The 22,535-nt window shown below is 37.6% G+C and overlaps 1 protein-coding gene across 3 annotated transcripts in view; it reads right to left on the bottom strand.

Moving 5' to 3' along the window:
- Positions 1-22,535, bottom strand: part of LOC149800811 (ATP-binding cassette sub-family C member 4-like) — a 174,220-nt gene that overhangs the window by 40,280 nt on the left and 111,405 nt on the right. For all 3 annotated transcript variants that reach the window (XR_016420565.1, XM_089954806.1, XM_089954807.1), the window contains 3 exons: positions 11,887-11,924; positions 10,265-10,641; positions 5,714-5,793 (listed from right to left, as the gene is read on the bottom strand). Coding sequence is in view for 2 of the 3 variants with exons in the window: in XM_089954806.1 (XP_089810932.1) it covers positions 5,714-5,793; positions 10,265-10,641; positions 11,887-11,924 (495 nt within the window). In the remaining variant the exon portion in view is untranslated. The remainder of the gene's footprint in view (positions 1-5,713; positions 5,794-10,264; positions 10,642-11,886; positions 11,925-22,535) is intronic.

Raw genomic sequence — 22,535 nt, 5'->3', positions numbered from 1 at the left:
ACAAAATAAATTCTTGAAACCATGTCCATCTTCTATACAATTTTGGTGGTAATAAGTAATAAAGCTGTGTTCTAGTGTCTTCAATATATAGCAAAATGTTTGTCACACTATTTTTGCACAATGCTTACTCATCATAAGTACAGCTGAAAACTTGGCAGCTATCATTGTTTTTTTTGGATATAAAATCCAAGAATGATTGGTAAACTCTGTTAAGTAGGCTCTGAAAAGTAGTAACCCAATTTTAGTGTATTACATTATTTATCCTATCATATACCTTGATGTACATGGTTCATTTGGCAATATAAGGTCAAATGGTACTGAAATCATAGCACAACAATTGACAAGTAATTTACGTCAAACTCAAAAGTGAATCCATGTGACCTATTTTAAAGTGTGTATGTTATTTTCTTAAAGCAAACCTAAATGTATTCCTTCTTTGACCTATAATGCTGTCCTGTAACACTGATAAGGAAGGAAGGAAAGGAAGGAAAAAGAAACCCTAGCCAGGTGAACTGTGTCAAGAGCGTCCCCGTTTTTAGCTCCTAGTACAGCCTTGTTCACAAATTTATACACACATCTAGGGAAAACCAATTTTGGAGTAAAAAATATTTCGTTGATAATGCCTACCCAACCATAAAACCTTTGGAGCATGACCAATACATTACTAATCCAGCCCTCCCAGGCTATAATTTGTCAATACAGAAGCTGAACTGTCAGCTCACATAGGTAGCACACAGTGATCTCCCCTTGATATAGGGATTAACACCAATCACATCTGTACCTCAGTTACTACAGAGGCAGAATGCATGCTTCCCAAGTAGGATGTAACTGGGGCAAGGATGGGAGGGTGTATCCATATCATTATTGGGAAAGTATTATCTAAGAAATGCATTTTATTCCAAAACTTGGTTTCTTTTTCAAATAAGTTACCCAATCAAAATACTTTAGGAGAACAGTTAAGAGGTGGACAGTTAAATTCCTATCACTGGAAAGAAACCGAGATACAGCAATCTGTGAGAAAGAGAAAAAAAATGACCCAGGTACGAAGCCTGTTGCACTGCAGCGATAAGTCCCACCAGGTCTAAGTGAGCCTTTGGGGATGAAAGGTCTCATGAGTAGAAAGTAGAGAAAATCAACTCTGCCATCCATCCCATAGCTTGTATAATATAGGCACTCAAATCAAGTCTTAACTGCCATCATAGGCACTCAAATCAAGTCTTAACTGCCATCATAGGCACTCAAATCAAGTCTTAACTGCCATCATAGGCACTCAAATCAAGTCATAACCGCCATGGATCTGGATCATCTGGACAATTAACATCATCGTCATGGTCAGCAAATAGTGGCCATTTTATGCTGCATTAAATAAAAATGTAATAAATATGGCATCTGATGTATCTTTTCTTGTATTTTTCTGTATGCTCCATGTTTCATTAAAGAAATAACCTTACTAAATGCAGGTCTCTCTGAATTCCTATAAATAACTTAACTAAGGGCATTTCTACCTGAATTATAGTAGCCCGGTGATTTTGTGTCGTGAACAATATCTACCACCCTCTTCTGGAGAAGTTTATTTCTCGGCCCTCTGAAATGACTGGTCAGGTCCACTGATCATAACAGTAAATTCTTTCCCATTCAACAGTGAAGAGGAGTCTCTCCCTCCCCCAGGATATCAGAAAAGGGCAGCATGAGAATCTTGTCATTTTTTTCTATAAGGAGGCTTTCCTGTAGAGAAATGGGGGCAAATGATCAACTCCTCTGTTTTCTGTCCACATTTGTTGCTGTAACAAGTATTTAGGACTGTTTCACCCATTTGATGTGTTGTATGTTCTTTCTGTTCCTTTGATCTCTCTCCTGAAAACATCTTGGTCTCTGATGCTGTGCCAAAGATAGATTTGTTTCTTTAGTGATCTGAGTGTGTATCATCCACATGGCCATTAACAGAACATGACTGTAATCTCAAAGGGCTTTGTGTATCATCCACATGGTCATTAATAGAACATGACTGTAATCTCAACAAGGCTTTGTGTATCATCCATATGGCCATTAATAGAACATGACTGTAATCTCAACAGGGCTTTGTGTATCATCCACATGGCCTTTAATAGAACATGACTGTAATCTCAACAGGGTTTTGTGTATCATCCACATGGCCATTAATAGAAGACGACTGTAATCTCAACAAGGCTTTGTGTATCATCCATATGGACATTAATAGAACATGACTGTAATCTCAACAAGGCTTTGTGTATCATCCACATGGCCATTAATAGAACATGACTGTAATCTCAACAGGGTTTTGTGTATCATCCACATGGCCATTAATAGAAGATGACTGTAATCTCAACAAGGCTTTTTGTATCATCCATATGGCCATTAATAGAACATGACTGTAATCTCAACAGGGCTTTGTGTATCATCCACATGGCCATTAATAGAACATGATTGTAATCTCAACAGGGTTTGTGTATCATCCACACGGCCTTTAATAGAACATGACTGTAATCTCAACAAGGCTTTGTGTATCATCCACATGGCCTTTAATAGAACATGATTGGAATCTCAACAGGGTTTTGTGTATCATCCACATGGCCATTAATAGAACATGACTGTAATCTCAACAGGGCTTTGTGTATCATCCACATGGCCATTAACAGAACATGACTGTAATCTCAACAAGGCTTTGTGTATCATCCACATGGCCATTAATAGAACATGACTGTATTCTCAACAAGGCTTTGTGTATCATCCATATGGACATTAATAGAACATGACTGTAATCTCAACAAGGTTTTGTGTATCATCCACATGGCCATTAATAGAACATGACTGTAATCTCAACAGGGTTTATCATCCACATGGCCATTAATATAACATGACTGTAATCTCAACAGGGCTTTGTGTATCATCCACATGGCCATTAACAGAACATGATTGTATTCTCAACAGGGCTTTGTGGGGTTCTTTAAAAAAAGTGGAAGTGAAGCCTACAACTCTTTACGCGAGTTGTAAATTACCTGCTGTTGACAAAGAATCTGAATGTGCTGTCTTGCTCTGTTCAGTGCTCAAACCATTCGTGATTCTGACTCCCACACATCTCCTGGATATCATGGTGGAAGAGAATAAACTCTTTCTGCTTGCTGGAAAATTGTCATAAAAATAAAGTCCAACAATGAGCCAATCAAGCCCAATCACTGTATGTCACTGACATGCTTCTGGTACTGAAGAGGGTTTTGACATTCCCTGACCTCCAATGACTGTCTACCACTGGCACCTCTGTATGAAATAATGGTATGTGTGTCTTATAGAATGGTCTATTGAAACTGGATTGTTTTCACTACTGCCATTAGGATCCTGTAACTATTCTCTAAACAACCCAATAAGTCAGTCATTGGATCATGCTGCAGTAATTTTTTTGAATGCTCGTTGGTCTTTCTTAATTAAAATGTCAACAGATGCTGGAACTCTGGAAAAAGCTGTTGACATAGCAGGAGGAAGTGGACCAAAATCTGGTGGCAAGAAGCACAAGACTCCTTCAATTGATGCTAGAAAAGCAAAGTCTTCTCTTGTAATCATTAGGTCAAGCAAATGGATGGGGTTAGCGAGTGTAATTTATCATTTCTTGAAAATCTGTGGTGGTGCCAACACCTGTAATTCTTAGATGATTCTAATGAAGATTGCTGAAAGTGCTGACAAACAAGACTAAAAGTTTATCCTGATTGAGATATCTACCAACCAATGACTACGCAAGTCCTACCTATTCTTAGCGCATGAAATAGCTGCAGCATGTTGATTTTGAGTGACGTAGGCATGTAATCAAGTTGGTTATTTAATGATGTAGGTAGTCAGGCACTAACCTGGACCTTCATTTCATACTACCATGTGGCACTATAATGAGTTGACCAATCCATCAGAGTACCAGTGTTCTTACATCATGACAGTGTACTAGGCAAAGAGATCTCCTGCTTTGATATTAAAAGTAAGAAAGACTTTTGTGGTGACTCTTGCAACCTGATCTGGATGACAGAGTTTGATTGCAATGAACAGTGCTATCTTATCCTCCATAATGTTTTAAAGTTCTTTATGCTAGGAACGGTTAGAAGAATATGTGATCCTGAGAATGAGAAGAGGTTCCTACTTATATTGATGAGAAGACTAGCTGTCATACACTCAAAGCATTAGTTCTGAAAATAAGCTTGTTTGGTTGAAGCATCGAAATGAGTATTGAGGCCGTAACAGTGACCAAAAGGGATCTCCTGGTGAGCCCTCTGCTTTGTGATGTTTGACCATCAGGAATTTACTGACCAATGTGGCGTTAATGCTAATAAGGTATTCATCTCTCAAGATGTATTTATCTGCTTTCCCTTTCTGCTTAGACTGACTGTGCAGCCCTTTGACTCTCCATCTATACAGAGCATATTTGATATGTATTGCCCTAGTGGTATGCTAAACATGTATTACTGTTATCATCCATGCCTTAATCCTGCCCACATTCAAGAAACAGAAATAGAGCAGATAATATTGTACTGGTGCAGCCAGCCAACTCAAGCAGTGGACGTTACTTAGTTACTACACCATAGCTGCCAACCCCAGAGTACAAACACACACGAGTTCATTGGCAATATTTGTTGTCACATTGTTTGATGCAGTACCATTAGAGTACAGTTGACGATTCTCAGGTTTACATAACCAAAAGTGTCACTTTCACAACTAAACATTACATTGTTTTGATATTCATGTGAAAAAAGGTTGAATGGATGCAGAAATTTGGATGCAGACATTCCCATATTTACTGTATTTGCTACCAGACATTTGCAGTACTTAATTTGGAACAGTAGACTACAGAATAGGTAAACAAATTTCATTTTGAGTCAGAATTGCATCACATAGTTACTGTGTAAATATGCAGTGATTGGATAAACTTGTCAGTTTGGAGACTGGTTTATGTCCACATTCTTTTGTGAACAGAGGTGAGTTTATTTACTTTTGTAAGTTAACATTTAAATCATGCTGTATATAGGGTGGATTCAATGTTATATGTATACCGCTCCCCACCCCACCCCATCAACTGATCAATACCCTTAGTTTTACTTGTTGTTGTAGTTCTTGTCTTGGGGTTTTAGACATTTTTCATGTTATGATATATTATACGTGACAAAACAAGACCCTGTGGTGGTAAATTGTCCACATTCAGACAGATAAGACCATTTTTCAACAATTCCATTCATGACTCGAATCAAAAAATGGCCACTAGAATGTTCATTGAAAACAAATAATTCCAGAAGGCATAGTTAAAAAAGTTTTCCCATGGATACAGCCAATTAGTAAAGAGAATACTGCATAATAATTTATGGGCTTATGTGGACCAATCAAAATCACATAAAGTGATATGTTCACGTTATAATACCAAAATATTAAATTGCACACACTATAGGCAAAGTGTACTGACTATGTGAAAAATATACATACAAAATAGCATTAGGGCCATTCCACTTAAACAAACATGGTACCAAAAATATATAAATAAAATATGTAAAAATATATGCCAGGTACTCTCATTACTTTCATATGAAAATGACAAAGAATTCTAAATGGCATCTATGGGTGATTACTAGACACTGAAAGTGCCTTCCCTGGGTCCCATGTATGTTTTACTGAACAGCTCTTAAAGCCTTAAAATCTGATCCACAACTGGTATCATGGGCAAACCTACCTCTACAACAGTAAAGAAAATCCTGGGCAGTATTTCATCGATGAATCCAATATCTCTTGAAAATCTGTTTAGTATTCGGCCTGTAACAGCGAGTAGCATAATATACACAACATTAGTTATTAAAGAAGATTTATGGAAAGAAAAAAGGCTAATTGATGTAAATAAAACTTTATATGATTATAAAATAATCATTAAATATAAACTAGTTTGCTTTGTTTATTGCTAAACCCTATTTGAAGGGTTAGTCACACTTATATTGCCAGTTGAAATGAGTCATTCGTATTAATTATATTAGACCTAAATAAGACAAGGGTTGGTCAACATGGGTTAATACAAAAGAATTCTGAGGCGAGATAAGGTCAATATGCATTACACTAATTGATATAAACAATTTTTATACGACTCTAGAATAATCATTAAGCATAAATTAAACTAGATTGCTCTGTTTGTTGGTAAAACATACTTGAAGGGTTAGTCAAAGATGCAGCCAAGTGAAAAGAGTCAGTCATAATAATTGTTTTTAAAACTTTATACCTAAGAAGGTAAGGGTTCATCATACATGCCTGGCCAACTGAACAGAATCAGTCATATTGACTGTAATATAACTAAGAAAGTAAGGGTTAACCAACACACCCTTGTTAAGAATTTGAGATATACAACTCAAAACATGTACAAGTCTAAGTGTAATAATTATTCTAGCATAATATAACAACTTATTCATACAATATTTTTGACCAAATACAGAACATGCCTCTTTTCTTCCAATCATTGCTAAAGTTTACAGATTCAAAAACTCTTTCTCAAATGATCAGTTTGGGGTGTTCAAAGATACCTGACCAAACACCTCTGATACCACAGATGTATGAGGTTCCTCTAAAATACCTGTCATGCATATCTAACATCTCTGTCATCACTGATATATGAGGTTCAACTAAAAATACCTGGCAGGCATATCTCAAAGACATCTGTTATCACTGCTGTATGAGATTCTCAAAAAATTACAGGGCAGGCATATCTGACTGACATAATGATGCATTGGGTTCCACTAAAAGTACTGGGCAGCCATATCTGACTGACATAATGATGCAATGCATTTCACTAAAAGTACTGGGCAAGCATATCTGACTGACATAATGATGCATTGCATTTCACTAAAAGTACTGGGCAGGCATATCTGACTGACATAATGATGCATTGCATTTCACTAAAAGTACTGGGCAGCCATATCTGACTGACATAATGATGCATTGCATTTCACTAAAAGTACTGGGCAGGCATATCTGACTGACATAATGATGCATTGCATTTCACTAAAAGTACTGAGCAGGCATATCTGACTGACATAATGATGCATTGGGTTCCACTAAAAATACTGGTAGAGTTTGGGACGAGCCTAGGCTCGAGCTCGAGGCTCGATAATTTTGGAGCATTTTTGGGGGCTCGATACTCAACGAGCTTCGAGCTTACGCCTAGAAAAATTCTCCGCTTTTTGATATTATCGGACCGGATAAACCCGTGCGATAATTAATTGACTGTGGGAATGAGCGGCTTTACAGATTCACATGGCCTACGCTTCCCCATGTGTTGGTCGACCAGTGGGCAGTCGTTGCCTTGCAATGGTCATCGCTGGGGGCTCCTAAGATAATAATTCCGACTATTATGATTGCAGCTGATGGGGAGAAGGGGTTTTTCAACTTCTGCAAGTGAGAGAACCAGTGAACTTCTCAAGCGTTTGGCCTGACGATGAGTGGTGCCGGAGGGGCAGTAGATGCACAACTGACGCCCGAGGGATTTCTTTTAAACTGATTTTTGATCAGTTCAAACAACATAAACGTGTTATAAGCGATTTTTCATATTGTATCTGCTCTTTGTTTGTTAATTTTTACTTATATTTTATTTCTAAAGCAGTAGCGATGTCAAAAAATAAGAAATCAGCTGTTTGGACTTATTTTAACAGGCGCGAAAAGGATAATTTCGCAGCTTGCAATGAATGTAAGCAGACAATTTCATGTCCACAAGGAAACACTTCAACAATGCGTCAACATCTGCTTAGCATTCATCATATTGACGTCAACAAGGATGAGTCTGAAATAAAGCCAAAGAAAATGAGAACAATGGATAACTTTGTTTCAAAACTTCACTGGAAGAAATAGTCTTGAAACTCGCTGCAGTCAATGGATTCTCGATTCGGAAAATCACTCATTCAGAATTTATTCGTCAATTGCTCTCATTAAGAGGAATGAAGCTACCTGCTGATGAAAGATCGGTGATGGCCCTTATTCGCGATTTTGAAGAAAAAGTGAAGCAACAAGTCATACAGGAAATTAAGAAAGAACTCTCAGAATCAAAGAGATTTTCAATATCATTGGACGAATGGACAAGTATTGGAAATCGTTGATTTCTCAACATTAACCTTCATACGATCTCGTCAAAATGTATCAATCTTGTTCTTGTCAGAATTTACGGAAGTTGTAATGCTGAAAGAATGAACGAACTCATTGAGGAACATCTTAATTCTTTTGGTGTCTCATTCAAACAGGATATTGTTACCTCTACCGGTGATGGAGCAAGTGTCATGATCAAGTTCGGAGAAAAATCTCCCGCTCTGTATCAAGCCTGCCTTGATCACGGATTGCATTTGGGTGTTACAAAAACTTTTTACAGAGAAAATTGCCCAGGTCAAGGAATTTCAGTTTTTTCACGTGAAGAAACTGGACAGACTGATGATTTGATGAAAGCAACGATGAATTGAGTGCTGAAGAAGTTGAGATACAAAGTGAATCATGGAAGGAAAATATAAACACTGTGAGAGAAATCGTTAAATTTTTCAAAGGTTCAGCCATATGATCAGATGCGTTTAAAGCTAAAAGCTCAGAAAAATTTAACAAAGAACAACAACTGTCCCTCGACTGCAAAACTAGATGGAATTCCATGCTAAAAATGCTAGAAATCTTTATTAAATTATACGATGTCACCAATGAAGTGCTGAGTGAAATCGGATTTGATCTCTTAACTAATTTGAACATAGAATTATTGAAATCCATAGTTTTGGCGTTGAAACCGGTTGAGGTTACTCTTAATGCTATGATCGAAAAAAAAGCTTCTCTGAGAACCGCTTATGTTGCTATTAGCTTCATGAGGGAAAAATTGTCTGCACAAGGAACAGAGATCAGTCGTACTCTTTTAGAAAATATTGACCATTACATCGACGGTAGAGTTAATCAACAACTTATGGATCTTATGATTTCTCTGCACCATTTGGATAATGTTCCATCCAAAACTTCTATTGAATTAGTGACAAATTTGATGAAGCGGCTATTTCCATCGGCAAATACTGCAAATGAAGAAGCACATGATGAGAAAATAACAATTAACCGTAACGAGCTCTCACTTGAAGATGAACTTATATTTCGATTGGAAGCTTCTAGCACTCAGGGATCTCTTCAAACCGATCGATTTAAGAAATTATGCCAAGAATTTTCCTTGTCAAAAAGTAATGGTGAACTGACTGAAATTTTGAGGCGATTATCAGATGCCATCAGTACAATCAAACTGACTTCAACTGATTCAGAAAGAGCATTTACAGTTGCTACTAATTTCTGTACAAAATTGCGATCAAATTTATCGGATAAATCTCTGCATGCTCTTGTTTTTATTAAATACTATTATATTAACAAGAATGATGTTTAAATAAATTATAAAGAAAATTATTTTTCGTACTACTCAAGCTCGAAAAAATTATCGAGCTCGAGCTCGCACGAGCTTCAAATCCTCGAGCTTTCCTATACTCTAAGTACTGGGCAGGCATATCTGACTGATATAATGATGCATTGCATTTCACTAAAAGTACTGGGCAGGCATATCTGACTGACATAATGATGCATTGGGTTCCACTAAAAGTACTGGGCAGGCATATCTGACTGACATAATGATGCATTGGGTTCCACTAAAAGTACTGGGCAGGCATATCTGACTGACATAATGATGCATTGGGTTCCACTAAAAGTACTGGGCAGGCATATCTGACTGACATCTCTATTATTACTAATGTACAAGGTTCCACTAAAAATAATGGGCATGCATAATTCATATACTGCAAATAATCAAAATCCATTGGTTACCAATATTCATGGGTTTTGTGGATGTTACAAACCACAGATATAAAGACCCAATGACTAATAGTTGTTCTGTGGAATAAATCAGACCCCTTCCCTAATCCATGAATGACCCAATTACTAATAGTCTTTCTTTGGAATAAATCAGACCCAATCCCTAATCCATGAATTTAAAGACCCAATGACTACCAATGTTCTGTGGAATAAATCAGACCCCTTCACACTCAATGACTACTAATGTTTCTGTATAAACAATTAGACACCTTCCCTAATCCATGATGAAAATGACCTATTTTGGAAAAACCATGAAAATTGATATCCATGAAAATAAAATCAAAGTAATGAAACTTTTTTTTTTAATGTGAAGCAGTTTAAATGTTTATCTTCACAGAATTAACAGTAGCATAATCTCATATTGTAAACACATAAAACTTACCGACAGGGTTCGAGTCAAAAAACCGGCTCCTTGCTCCCAGCACAATCCAGAACATTTTGTCATGGAGTCTTCTACTAGCAAGAGTGGCAAATGTGTAGAAAAGTGCAGTTAGAATAAATATTAAGCCCAGATATGAAGTTGACAAAACTGTATACAATGTCATATAATAATCTGACAGAAAACCAGACTCTTGGGACAAATATAATGAACCAGTCTGAGTTGGCATGGTAATGTTTGGCATGACTGTCATTGGGAATGTCAAGCTGACTAGACTGGATGTATTTAGTGGACCAGGAATGGTACTGCAGTTCTCACAGTTGCTTGCTGTTGATGAAGATGCCAAGCCAGAAAATGTCTGAAGTTCATGATACTCAGCCCTGAGAAAGAAAGCACAAGTTATTTCATTTCAAAATAAACAATGAATATATAAATTTCAACTGTCTGCCTTATCCAGTCAATTGCTTGTAGTCTTGATAAGGGTTGGAGATACACAAAATAAAACAAAGACTAATCTGATAATTATTACATAATCATGAAATATTTAATGGAAAAACTTAATAATAATATTTCTCAGTAATCTAAGTCAAAATTACAATACCTAGTTTCTAAAGAAAATGGATATGTAGCTAAATGTTTACTTCTTTTATGTATATATTTAGTGAAACTGCATCCAAAAATATTTCAGTCATCTTTCCTTCACTTGTCGTATATTATCAAGTTGGAAACTAATTCATTTTCATAAAACATTACATCTTCCCTGCCAATGTTCAATGATGAACCCTCTTTGATAATCAAATTAGGAAAACTTGGACAACATTTTAAAGCAACATTTGACAAACACCATCATGTGAAATATTAACTCATTTTTCCAGTGAGATACAAATTTTAATTTACCCATAGCACTCATTCTATTCTGGTTATATTAGATTTCAAAAATCCATTTCCCCCATGTTTTATTTTTCCACTCCATGAATTAGTGATAAGAATTATATTAATCGATTTCCTTCAAGTTAGTAATTATTAAAAACCATGAAATCAAAGAAATGACACATCTCATTAAGCCATGACATTAGGATAAAACTTTGATGGTGTCTGTTTTTAAATCTACACATTTTTCTTTTGCATTAATAAATTGTGATAAAGACATTATTCCTGACTGGATGGTTAAATAAGGCAACAGACTTGTTCTGGTTTACTCCCATGAAGATTAAGAATTCCTAGAGTTGGATTGGAAGCTCAAACATCTGAGGTATGGCTCCTTAAAAAATCTGGGACACTCTCAGGAGAGTGTAGTCCAATCTCTCATAAACTAATGAACGTGCATATTAAGCTGGGTGAGGGTTGTTCCAGAAAAAATTAGGAGGGCTGGGGATTGGAAGGCACTTCTGATACAGTTAACCATGCACAGAATTTTAATTAGAGTTTTCAACAAAGAACTATTAGGAACAGTCTCCGTTACCACCATCATCCATATAAAATTATATATAAGTACCTTCTGCACCCCACTCCAACAAAAAGGCACACATAAAGAACTTTTCCTGGAACAACACAGGGTTAACAGCTATAGGATTCACAATGACAGCTATGAATTTAAACATTTTATTGACATCAAACTCACTCACCAGCGAGCAAGGCACCAGTCAGCAGCTATGTAGGCACCCTGTAAAGTCAGGTTAACTTAAGAAATCATTCATATTTGTATGATCAAGCTAGACAAATGGTGAGAACGTCAAGTAAATAAACTGCTATCTCTTCCACAACAAAACCAACCATAATATACAAAAATACAGTTGAAACTGGTTATCTTGATTATATTGGGGGCTTTAAAAAAATCATTAACATAAGCTGGTTCCCAAGATATTGTGGTTCATAAAAACTGGTAATGTAATTTTAAAGATGTCCTTCACCTTTATTCCTGTCTCTTACTCTTAGGTTTACTGGAATGTTGGAGAAAAACAGGTCATAATTTCAAGATAATTATTGCTTTATTTTGTATACAGTGTTACTTTAGTAACAAGTAACAAGTGTTGTGATTTCACAACATTTTAGACAGAATTCAGACGTGTTGTGATTTCACGACATTTTAGACAGAATTCAGACATGTTGTGATTTCACAACATTTTAGACAGAATTCAGACGTGTTGTGATTTCACGACATTTTAGACAGAATTCAGACGTGTTGTGATTTCACGACATTTTAGACAGAATTCAGACTCGAGCTGTACATAGCAGACAATACAAACAGAACAGTGTTGTTAATAAATTACTTACATGCGTATATATGTATGTGTTCTCTTTAAAATAAAGATACAATATGTACTCTATTTTCTCTTTTATTTCCACAGTCCATGTACATTTTGCACTGAACATATTATAGGTTTTTATTCCTCAGTAAATAAAATAACCTTACCTCCAGAAGAAATAAAAAAAATATAAACTTATCTAAACCTGACCACCCCAATGAAAGTGAAATGGATTTGTTTGCGTCTTTGCTGATGATGCAATGCCATCTTCTCCGTATAATTCACAGCCAATACCCTATGAGTAAGTAGTGAATACAAGACATGCCGGTTCTGCCCGACATTTTTATGGTAACAGTATGGATGACTGGTCTGCGGGGAATATGGTAGGAATGGTTACCGGCTGTGTGGAAAGTGATCTAGCTGGCACTGGTGTCAGCCATTCCATGCGCATTGCTGGATGGATTGATCCATCACTAAAAGCCATGTCATAATATGTTTGTTTAGCCTTACAGCTGTCAAGACAGATGGATCTGTCACAAAGATCTCTATAATAGTAACTGTATGTGTAATTGTATGACATTTGCCAAAAATATAGTCCATACAGTCTAGGACCATATTGCATTGCACACACTTTAGGATAATGATGAAATATATTTAGTACATGCAAGGCACAACTCCTGAGTGTCTTCTTTAGCCTTGAACTCATTGCACTTATTATATGTCATTGACAGGTTTCAGTGAAGTTACAAAATAAAACAAAACACAATAAATATATGATGCAGCAAGTGAATAAGTTTTTAAAGTAACTGCCAGTGATGTGAGCAAGCAATAGCCAGTAGGCTGAAAACCATGAAAAACAACATGAATCGATGATAGCATGTTGTACCATGCAGTCTAAAAAGATCATGAAATATTCTTAAATTTCAAAAAATAATATTTACCACCTTTTAAGGAATGATTGTTAATCAAAATAAATCTAGAATTATCTATGGATGGTTCAAATTTTACTAAAATTTGTCTTGGATTGACAGGCGGTGTCTTATATGATGATGATGTACAAAAGCAAACCTTAAAAATTGGTGACACCTAACGATGGCTAGAGGAGATGTTGTGCTAGAGCACTGCTCTTTGTCTATTATCATATAGACTTAAAAGATGATTTTTCACCCTTAAATAGGGCTGGATTCAGGAAGTAGCAGGTTTATATTTCTAATGTTAGTGCAATCCGCAAATGTATTTGAAGGAAACAAATTTAAACTTCCCTGATAATATTAATACTTTGTTCACAGAGGCTGCCAACACATATAAATTATTATTTTCTACTGCATATATTTATTTTAATGTTTCATAAATTTAAAATGAACAAAGACTCATTCAAAGGGTCTTGAGGGGTCATGCTACCTGGTGAAGTGGGCAACTAAGTTGCCTAAAAAATGTAAAATTCTTCTGCTAGGAAAGAGAAAATGACTTTGCCCTGTGATTTTTTTGAGGAACATCAAATAACTGTCCATTCTGCAATGCTCCCTCACTTTGGCCAAGTTAGTTCTAGTGTTATGTTATAGCTCTATTCGAATCGTAGTCTTGAAGGCATCAAATAGTTGGTGAGATAATTGGTGTTGATATTAACTGCACTGACAAACAAACTCTTGCACATTCAAAGGCATGTGTTTTGATAGCTGATTGACCAAAATCCCTTTCCTGCATAAGTTAGCAACCATTACTGTTGATTTCTGCATGTTATCCTTGAATGATAAAAACATACAAACTTGTGTTTCAAAACTTAAGCTTATGTAAATAGCAATTGCATTTTAAGAATAGAATAGGCAACATGAATATTTTAACTGCCACGTGTAAATTACTGCCTTCATAAAAATCAGTTTGGAACCATAAGTGAACCGGTCAGACATTGCTAAGTCTGGGAAGTACCGCTGTAATAGATTGTCTCTTTTTGCAAACCATTGGGAAAATATATTCAGGAAAATATACAATTCACAGAAAGCTCAATTTTGTTGAAAAAAGGTTTAGTTCATTCATGTACTGACTTTAATTCTTCAGTGCATGGTCTATGAACAGATACAGTAAAGTTTTTTTGGCAACAAAGAAATTAGGACAAACAGTATGATCTGAAAGATGTGTGCATTTGCTCTCATGTACATGGTAGAGGGGTTGTTTCAAATAAGCTTAGAAATCTTTTCAACTGCCATTTTATAGTGAACTTTTAGAAAGTAAAAAGAAAAATTCTTGAATTAAGGGTGGTTGATTAAGCATTTGTATTGGCTTGCAATTACAATATTGTAATCTAGTTACTCAGTTAAAATTCATTATAATGTATAGCATATGTTGTTCCCTTTTTAAGTCATATTGCTAAAATACAGTGCATATGAATTTGAGTTTTTAAACATGCACCAAATGGTTTTATAATATGCACCAAGCCATATCCTGTGGCCCGCAAAATAAATGGCATTACAAGAGATAACAAAGGTGATGCGGTCCTTGTACCATCAAAAATGCTCTCATGCGGCCCTCAAGGTGGTTTGATTTTGAGACCCCTGCTGTAGAGTATTCCAGCACTTAGCTGGTTCCCGGCCTTACTGTAGTTGGACAATCATAGCTACCACCGTTATCTACAAGTAGGATCCAATATCCAGCTCTATGAACGACCATATCACAAGAACAAAGACAAGACAGACCCCAATGACTGTTATATAATCATTTGTAACAATGATCACTTGAATAGTAAAGATTGTTCTGATAAAGAACATGCATGCCCAAGAAAAAAAGAAAGAAAAAAAAGATTCTGGCAACCAGTTTGTATATTGTATATTGTGACAGATGGTACATTCCATAAACCATGCTAATGTATATGTCGCGAATATGCCACTGTAGTTCCGAAATTTAGGTAGTCATCACATATATTGTTTGCCTGGGGGTGAATAAGGTCTCTGTCTATTAAACCAGCAAGTGATAATCGTTTGAGGGATTCCACTTGTAATGTTTGTTTGTTTGTTTTTTCCCCTATGTTATAGTGAATACATCTCAGTCATCAAGCTGTCATCTATTCAAGTTGGTACAACCGGGTTGTACACTTTGTTTATAAAATTAATCCATGTATGTCTTCTTTGAATTAAGCCAATGACTTTTGTCTTTGTGCAAATGATCCCATTTCTGGATGAGATAACTGTTTCTTTTTATTTCATTAATTGTTAGATATGCAGTGCACATAATAAATTTGTCATATTTTCCCAAAGCCACGTGAAAAAACTGTCTATACAGTCAATATTACAACTAAGCACTCATAATGTTAACACCTTAATAACAATCGAACAACATCCAACTAAAATGAGACAAAAGGACGATCTCATAACAGGTTTTACTGTTTATATATATATATATATATATATATATATATATATATATATATATATATATATATATATATATATATATATATACATACATATATATATATATTGCATGTCTTGCTTTGCTTTTCCACTTCTCTAATGTTAAGCTCTCATTTCTCCCTTTTCATCCCTCACTTCTCCTTGTTCTGTCGAAAAGGAAAAGTCACTTCTCCCTAAAATTCAAGTCTAGCTTGACCCATGGGTCTATTCAAACTCACTGTTAAACCTGACAAAACTGGATACCATTCATGCTCACTGTTAAAGCTGACAAAACTGTATACCATTCATGCTCATGGTTAACCATCTGACAAAACTGGATACCATTCATACTCATGGTTAACCATCTGACAAAACTGGATACCATTCATGCTCATGGTTAACCATCTGACAAAACTGGATACCATTCATGCTCATGGTTAACCATCTGACAAAACTGGATACCATTCATACTCATGGTTAACCATCTGACAAAACTGGATACCATTCATGCTCATGGTTAACCATGTGCATGTACAGGTGATGCTGATTTACGACATAGATTTGTTCCTGAGGTTATGGCTAAAATCAAAACTGGCATAAATCGAAAATAAAAAGTTCTTATAGATCAAAGTTTTCAAGAAATGATTATATATGCATAATTTTCTAAGAAATTAACATATTTAATACGTACATGAGCTGCATGTGAGTCACAGCACATAGTGCCCATGATGGTGTAGAAACGAGCACAAATTTACTGTAATATCTTTATCATAAACGGCGCTAAAATGAAAGCATGTAAATCAAATTGGCGTAAGGTGAGCATCACCTATACCTGACAAAACGGGATACTGTACATGCTCACAATGAACCATTTGACAAAACTGGATACAGTACATGCCCATGGTGAACCATTTGACAAAACTGGATACAGTGCATGCCCATGATGAACCATTTGACAAAACTGGATACAGTACATGCCCATGATGAACCAACAAAACTGGATACAGTACATGTCCATGATGAACCATTTGATAAAACTAGATACTGTACATGTTCATGCTGAACCACCTGTATGACCCTAATGAAAATGGATACTGTACATGCTCATTCTGAACCATTTGTATGTCCCTGAAGATACCTTATACCTTAGGAGAGATACTACCTTGCAAATGAAGCCCTCCCAGGATAAAATGATTTAGCTAAAAAGTTTAAAGTTATCTGACCACCTAGGTGGCAAAGTCATTTCCCCTTGATACAAAGATTGGTACAAAATCCTGTGAATATTTCAGTTACTCCATATGGATGAAACTGTGTGGAGGCTGGGAGGGTGTATGACCTTGAGATGAAGCATCCTGTGTAGACAGGTATGACACTGCAAACGTTTGATTCCCCATTAACAGGAGCAATCATGAGTTATAGTGTCCCCTCATGTCTGAATGCAAGTAGCTATCATGAGTTATAGTGTCCCCTCATGTCTGAATGCAAGTAGCTATCATGAGTTATAGTGTACCCTCATGTCTGAATGAAAGTAGCTATCATGAGTTATACTGTCCCCTCATGTCTGAATGCAAGTGGCTATCATGAGTTATAGTGTACCCTCATGTCTGAATGCAAGTAGCTATCATGAGTTACACTGTCCCCTCATGCCTGAATGCAAGTAGCTATCATGAGTTATAATGTCCCCTCATGTCTGAATGTAAGTAGCTATCATGAGTTATACTGTCCCCTCATGTCTGAATGCAAGTAGCTATCATGAGTTACACTGTCCCCTCATGTCTGAATGCAAGTAGCTATCATGAGTTACACTGTCCCCTCATGTCTGAATGCAAGTAGCTATCATGAGTTATACTGTCCCCTCATGTCTGAATGTAAGTAGCTACCATGAGTTATACTGTCCCCTCATGTCTGAATGCAAGCAGCTATCATGAGTTACACTGTCCCCTCATGTCTGAATGCAAGTAGCTATCATGAGTTACACTGTCCCCTCATGTCTGAATGCAAGTAGCTATCATGAGTTATACTGTCCCCTCATGTCTGAATGTAAGTAGCTACCATGAGTTATACTGTCCCCTCATGTCTGAATGCAAGTAGCTATCATGAGTTACACTGTCCCCTCATGTCTGAATGCAAGTAGCTATCATGAGTTACACTGTCCCCTCATGTCTGAATGCAAGTAGCTATCATGAATTATACTGTCCCCTCATGTCTGAATGCAAGTAGCTATGAGTTATACTGTCCCCTCATGTCTGAATGCAAGTAGCTATCATGAGTTATACTGTCCCCTCATGTCTGAATGCATGTAGCTATCATGAGTTATACTGTCCCCTCATGTCTGAATGCATGTAGCTATCATGAGTTATACTGTCCCCTCATGTCTGAATGCAAGTAGCTATCATGAGTTACACTGTCCCCTCATGTCTGAATGCATGTAGCTATCATGAGTTACACTGTCCCCTCATGTCTGAATGCAAGTAGCTATCATGAGTTACACTGTCCCCTCATGTCTGAATGCAAGTAGCTATCATGAGTTACACTGTCCCCTCATGTCTGAATGCAAGTAGCTATCATGAGTTACACTGTCCCCTCATGTCTGAATGCAAGGAGCTATCATGAATTACACTGTCCCCTCATGTCTGAATGCAAGTAGCTATCATGAGTTACACTGTCCCCTCATGTCTGAATGCAAGTAGCTATCATGAGTTACACTGTCCCCTCATGTCTGAATGCAAGTAGCTATCATGAGTTACACTGTCCCCTCATGTCTGAATGCAGGTAGCTATCATGAGTTACACTGTCCCCTCATGTCTGAATGCAGGTAGCTATCATGAGTTACACTGTCCCCTCATGTCTGAATGCAGGTAGCTATCATGAGTTATACTGTCCCCTCATGTCTGAATGCAGGTAGCTATCATGAGTTATACTGTCCCCTCATGTCTGAGTGCAAGTAGCTACCATGAGTTATACTGTCCCCTCATGTCTGAGTGCAAGTAGCTATCATGAGTTATACTGTCCCCTCATGTCTGAATGCAAGTAGCTATCATGAGTTACACTGTCCCCTCATGTCTGAATGCAAGTAGCTATCATGAGTTACACTGTCCCCTCATGTCTGAATGCAAGTAGCTATCATGAGTTACACTGTCCCCTCATGTCTGAATGCAAGTAGCTATCATGAGTTACACTGTCCCCTCATGTCTGAATGCAAGTAGCTATCATGAGTTATACTGTCCCCTCATGTCTGAATGCATGTAGCTATCATGAGTTATACTGTCCCCTCATGTCTGAATGCATGTAGCTATCATGAGTTATACTGTCCCCTCATGTCTGAATGCATGTAGCTATCATGAGTTATACTGTCCCCTCATGTCTGAATGCAAGTAGCTATCATGAGTTACACTGTCCCCTCATGTCTGAATGCAAGTAGCTATCATGAGTTACACTGTCCCCTCATGTCTGAATGCAAGTAGCTATCATGAGTTACACTGTCCGCTCATGTCTGAATGCAAGTAGCTATCATGAGTTACACTGTCCCCTCATGTCTGAATGCATGTAGCTATCATGAGTTACACTGTCCCCTCATGTCTGAATGCAAGTAGCTATCATGAGTTACACTGTCCCCTCATGTCTGAATGCAAGTAGCTATCATGAGTTACACTGTCCCCTCATGTCTGAATGCAAGTAGCTATCATGAGTTACACTGTCCCCTCATGTCTGAATGCAGGTAGCTATCATGAGTTACACTGTCCCCTCATGTCTGAATGCAGGTAGCTATCATGAGTTACACTGTCCCCTCATGTCTGAATGCAGGTAGCTATCATGAGTTATACTGTCCCCTCATGTCTGAATGCAGGTAGCTATCATGAGTTATACTGTCCCCTCATGTCTGAGTGCAAGTAGCTACCATGAGTTATACTGTCCCCTCATGTCTGAGTGCAAGTAGCTATCATGAGTTATACTGTCCCCTCATGTCTGAATGCAAGTAGCTATCATGAGTTACACTGTCCCCTCATGTCTGAATGCAAGTAGCTATCATGAGTTACACTGTCCCCTCATGTCTGAATGCAAGTAGCTATCATGAGTTACACTGTCCCCTCATGTCTGAATGCAAGTAGCTATCATGAGTTACACTGTCCCCTCATGTCTGAATGCAAGTAGCTATCATGAGTTATACTGTCCCCTCATGTCTGAATGCATGTAGCTATCATGAGTTATACTGTCCCCTCATGTCTGAATGCATGTAGCTATCATGAGTTATACTGTCCCCTCATGTCTGAATGCATGTAGCTATCATGAGTTATACTGTCCCCTCATGTCTGAATGCAAGTAGCTATCATGAGTTACACTGTCCCCTCATGTCTGAATGCAAGTAGCTATCATGAGTTACACTGTCCCCTCATGTCTGAATGCAAGTAGCTATCATGAGTTACACTGTCCGCTCATGTCTGAATGCAAGTAGCTATCATGAGTTACACTGTCCCCTCATGTCTGAATGCATGTAGCTATCATGAGTTACACTGTCCCCTCATGTCTGAATGCAAGTAGCTATCATGAGTTACACTGTCCCCTCATGTCTGAATGCAAGTAGCTATCATGAGTTACACTGTCCCCTCATGTCTGAATGCAAGTAGCTATCATGAGTTATAGTGTACTCTCATGTCTGAATGCAAGTAGCTATCATGAGTTACACTGTCCCCTCATGTCTGAATGCATGTAGCTATCATGAGTTACACTGTCCCCTCATGTCTGAATGCAAGTAGCTATCATGAGTTATACTGTCCCCTCATGTCTGAATGCAAGTAGCTATCATGAGTTATACTGTCCCCTCATGTCTGAATGCAAGTAGCTATCATGAGTTATACTGTCCCCTCATGTCTGAATGCAAGTAGCTATCATGAGTTATACTGTCCCCTCATGTCTGAATGCATGTAGCTATCATGAGTTACACTGTCCCCTCATGTCTGAATGCAAGTAGCTATCATGAGTTACACTGTCCGTTCATGTCTGAATGCAAGTAGCTATCATGAGTTACACTGTCCCCTCATGTCTGAATGCAAGTAGCTATCATGAGTTATACTGTCCCCTCATGTCTGAATGCAAGTAGCTATCATGAGTTACACTGTCCCCTCATGTCTGAATGCAAGTAGCTATCATGAGTTACACTGTCCCCTCATGTCTGAATGCAAGTAGCTATCACGAGTTATACTGTCCCCTCATGTCTGAATGTAAGTAGCTATCATGAGTTATACTGTCCCCTCATGTCTGAATGCAAGTAGCTATCATGAGTTATACTGTCCCCTCATGTCTGAATGCAAGTAGCTATCATGAGTTATACTGTCCCCTCATGTCTGAATGCATGTAGCAATCATGAGTTATACTGTCCCCTCATGTCTAAATGCAAGTAGCTATCATGAGTTACACTGTCCCCTCATGTCTGAATGCAAGTAGCTATCATGAGTTATACTGTCCCCTCATGTCTGAATGCAAGTAGCTATCATGAGTTATAGTGTACTCTCATGTCTGAATGCAAGTAGCTATCATGAGTTACACTGTCCCCTCATGTCTGAATGCAAGTAGCTATCATGAGTTATACTGTCCCCTCATGTCTGAATGCAAGTAACTATCATGAGTTATACTGTCCCCTCATGTCTGAATGCAAGTAGCTATCATGAGTTACAGTGTACCCTCATGTCTGAATGCAAGTAGCTATCATGAGTTATAGTGTACCCTCATGTCTGAATGCAAGTAGCTATCATGAGTTACACTGTCCCCTCATGTCTGAATGCAAGTAGCTATCATGAGTTATACTGTCCCCTCATGTCTGAATGCAAGTAGCTATCATGAGTTACACTGTCCCCTCATGTCTGAATGCAAGTAGCTATCATGAGTTATACTGTCCCCTCATGTCTGAATGTAAGTAGCTATCATGAGTTATACTGTCCCCTCATGTCTGAATGCAAGTAGCTATCATGAGTTATACTGTCCCCTCATGTCTGAATGCAAGTAGCTATCATGAGTTATACTGTCCCCTCATGTCTGAATGCAAGTAGCTATCATGAGTTATAGTGTCCCCTCATGTCTGAATGCAAGTAGCTATCATGAGTTATACTGTCCCCTCATGTCTGAATGCAAGTAGCTATCATCAGTTACACTGTCCCCTCATGTCTGAATGCAAGTAGCTATCATCAGTTATACTGTCCCCTCATGTCTGAATGCAAGTAGCTATCATCAGTTATAGTGTCCCCTCATGTCTGAATGCAAGTAGCTATCATGAGTTACACTGTCCCCTCATGTCTGAATGCAAGTAGCTATCATGAGTTATAGTGTACCCTCATGTCTGAATGCAAGTAGCTATCATGAGTTATACTGTCCCCTCATGTCTGAATGCAAGTAGCTATCATGAGTCATACTGTCCCCTCATGTCTGAATGCAAGTAGCTATCATGAGTTATAGTGTACCCTCATGTCTGAATGCAAGTAGCTATCATGAGTTACACTGTCCCCTCATGTCTGAATGCAAGTAGCTATCATGAGTTATAGTGTATCCTCATGTCTGAATGCAAGTAGCTATCATGAGTTATACTGTCCCCTCATGTCTGAATGCAAGTAGCTATCATGAGTTATAGTGTACCCTCATGTCTGAATGCAAGTA

Source organism: Sinohyriopsis cumingii, chromosome 4, assembly GCF_028554795.1.
Source record: "Sinohyriopsis cumingii isolate HCF-2022 chromosome 4, ASM2855479v2, whole genome shotgun sequence".
NCBI lineage: Eukaryota > Metazoa > Mollusca > Bivalvia > Unionida > Unionidae > Sinohyriopsis > Sinohyriopsis cumingii.
This window is presented reverse-complemented; position numbering and strand designations above follow the sequence as displayed.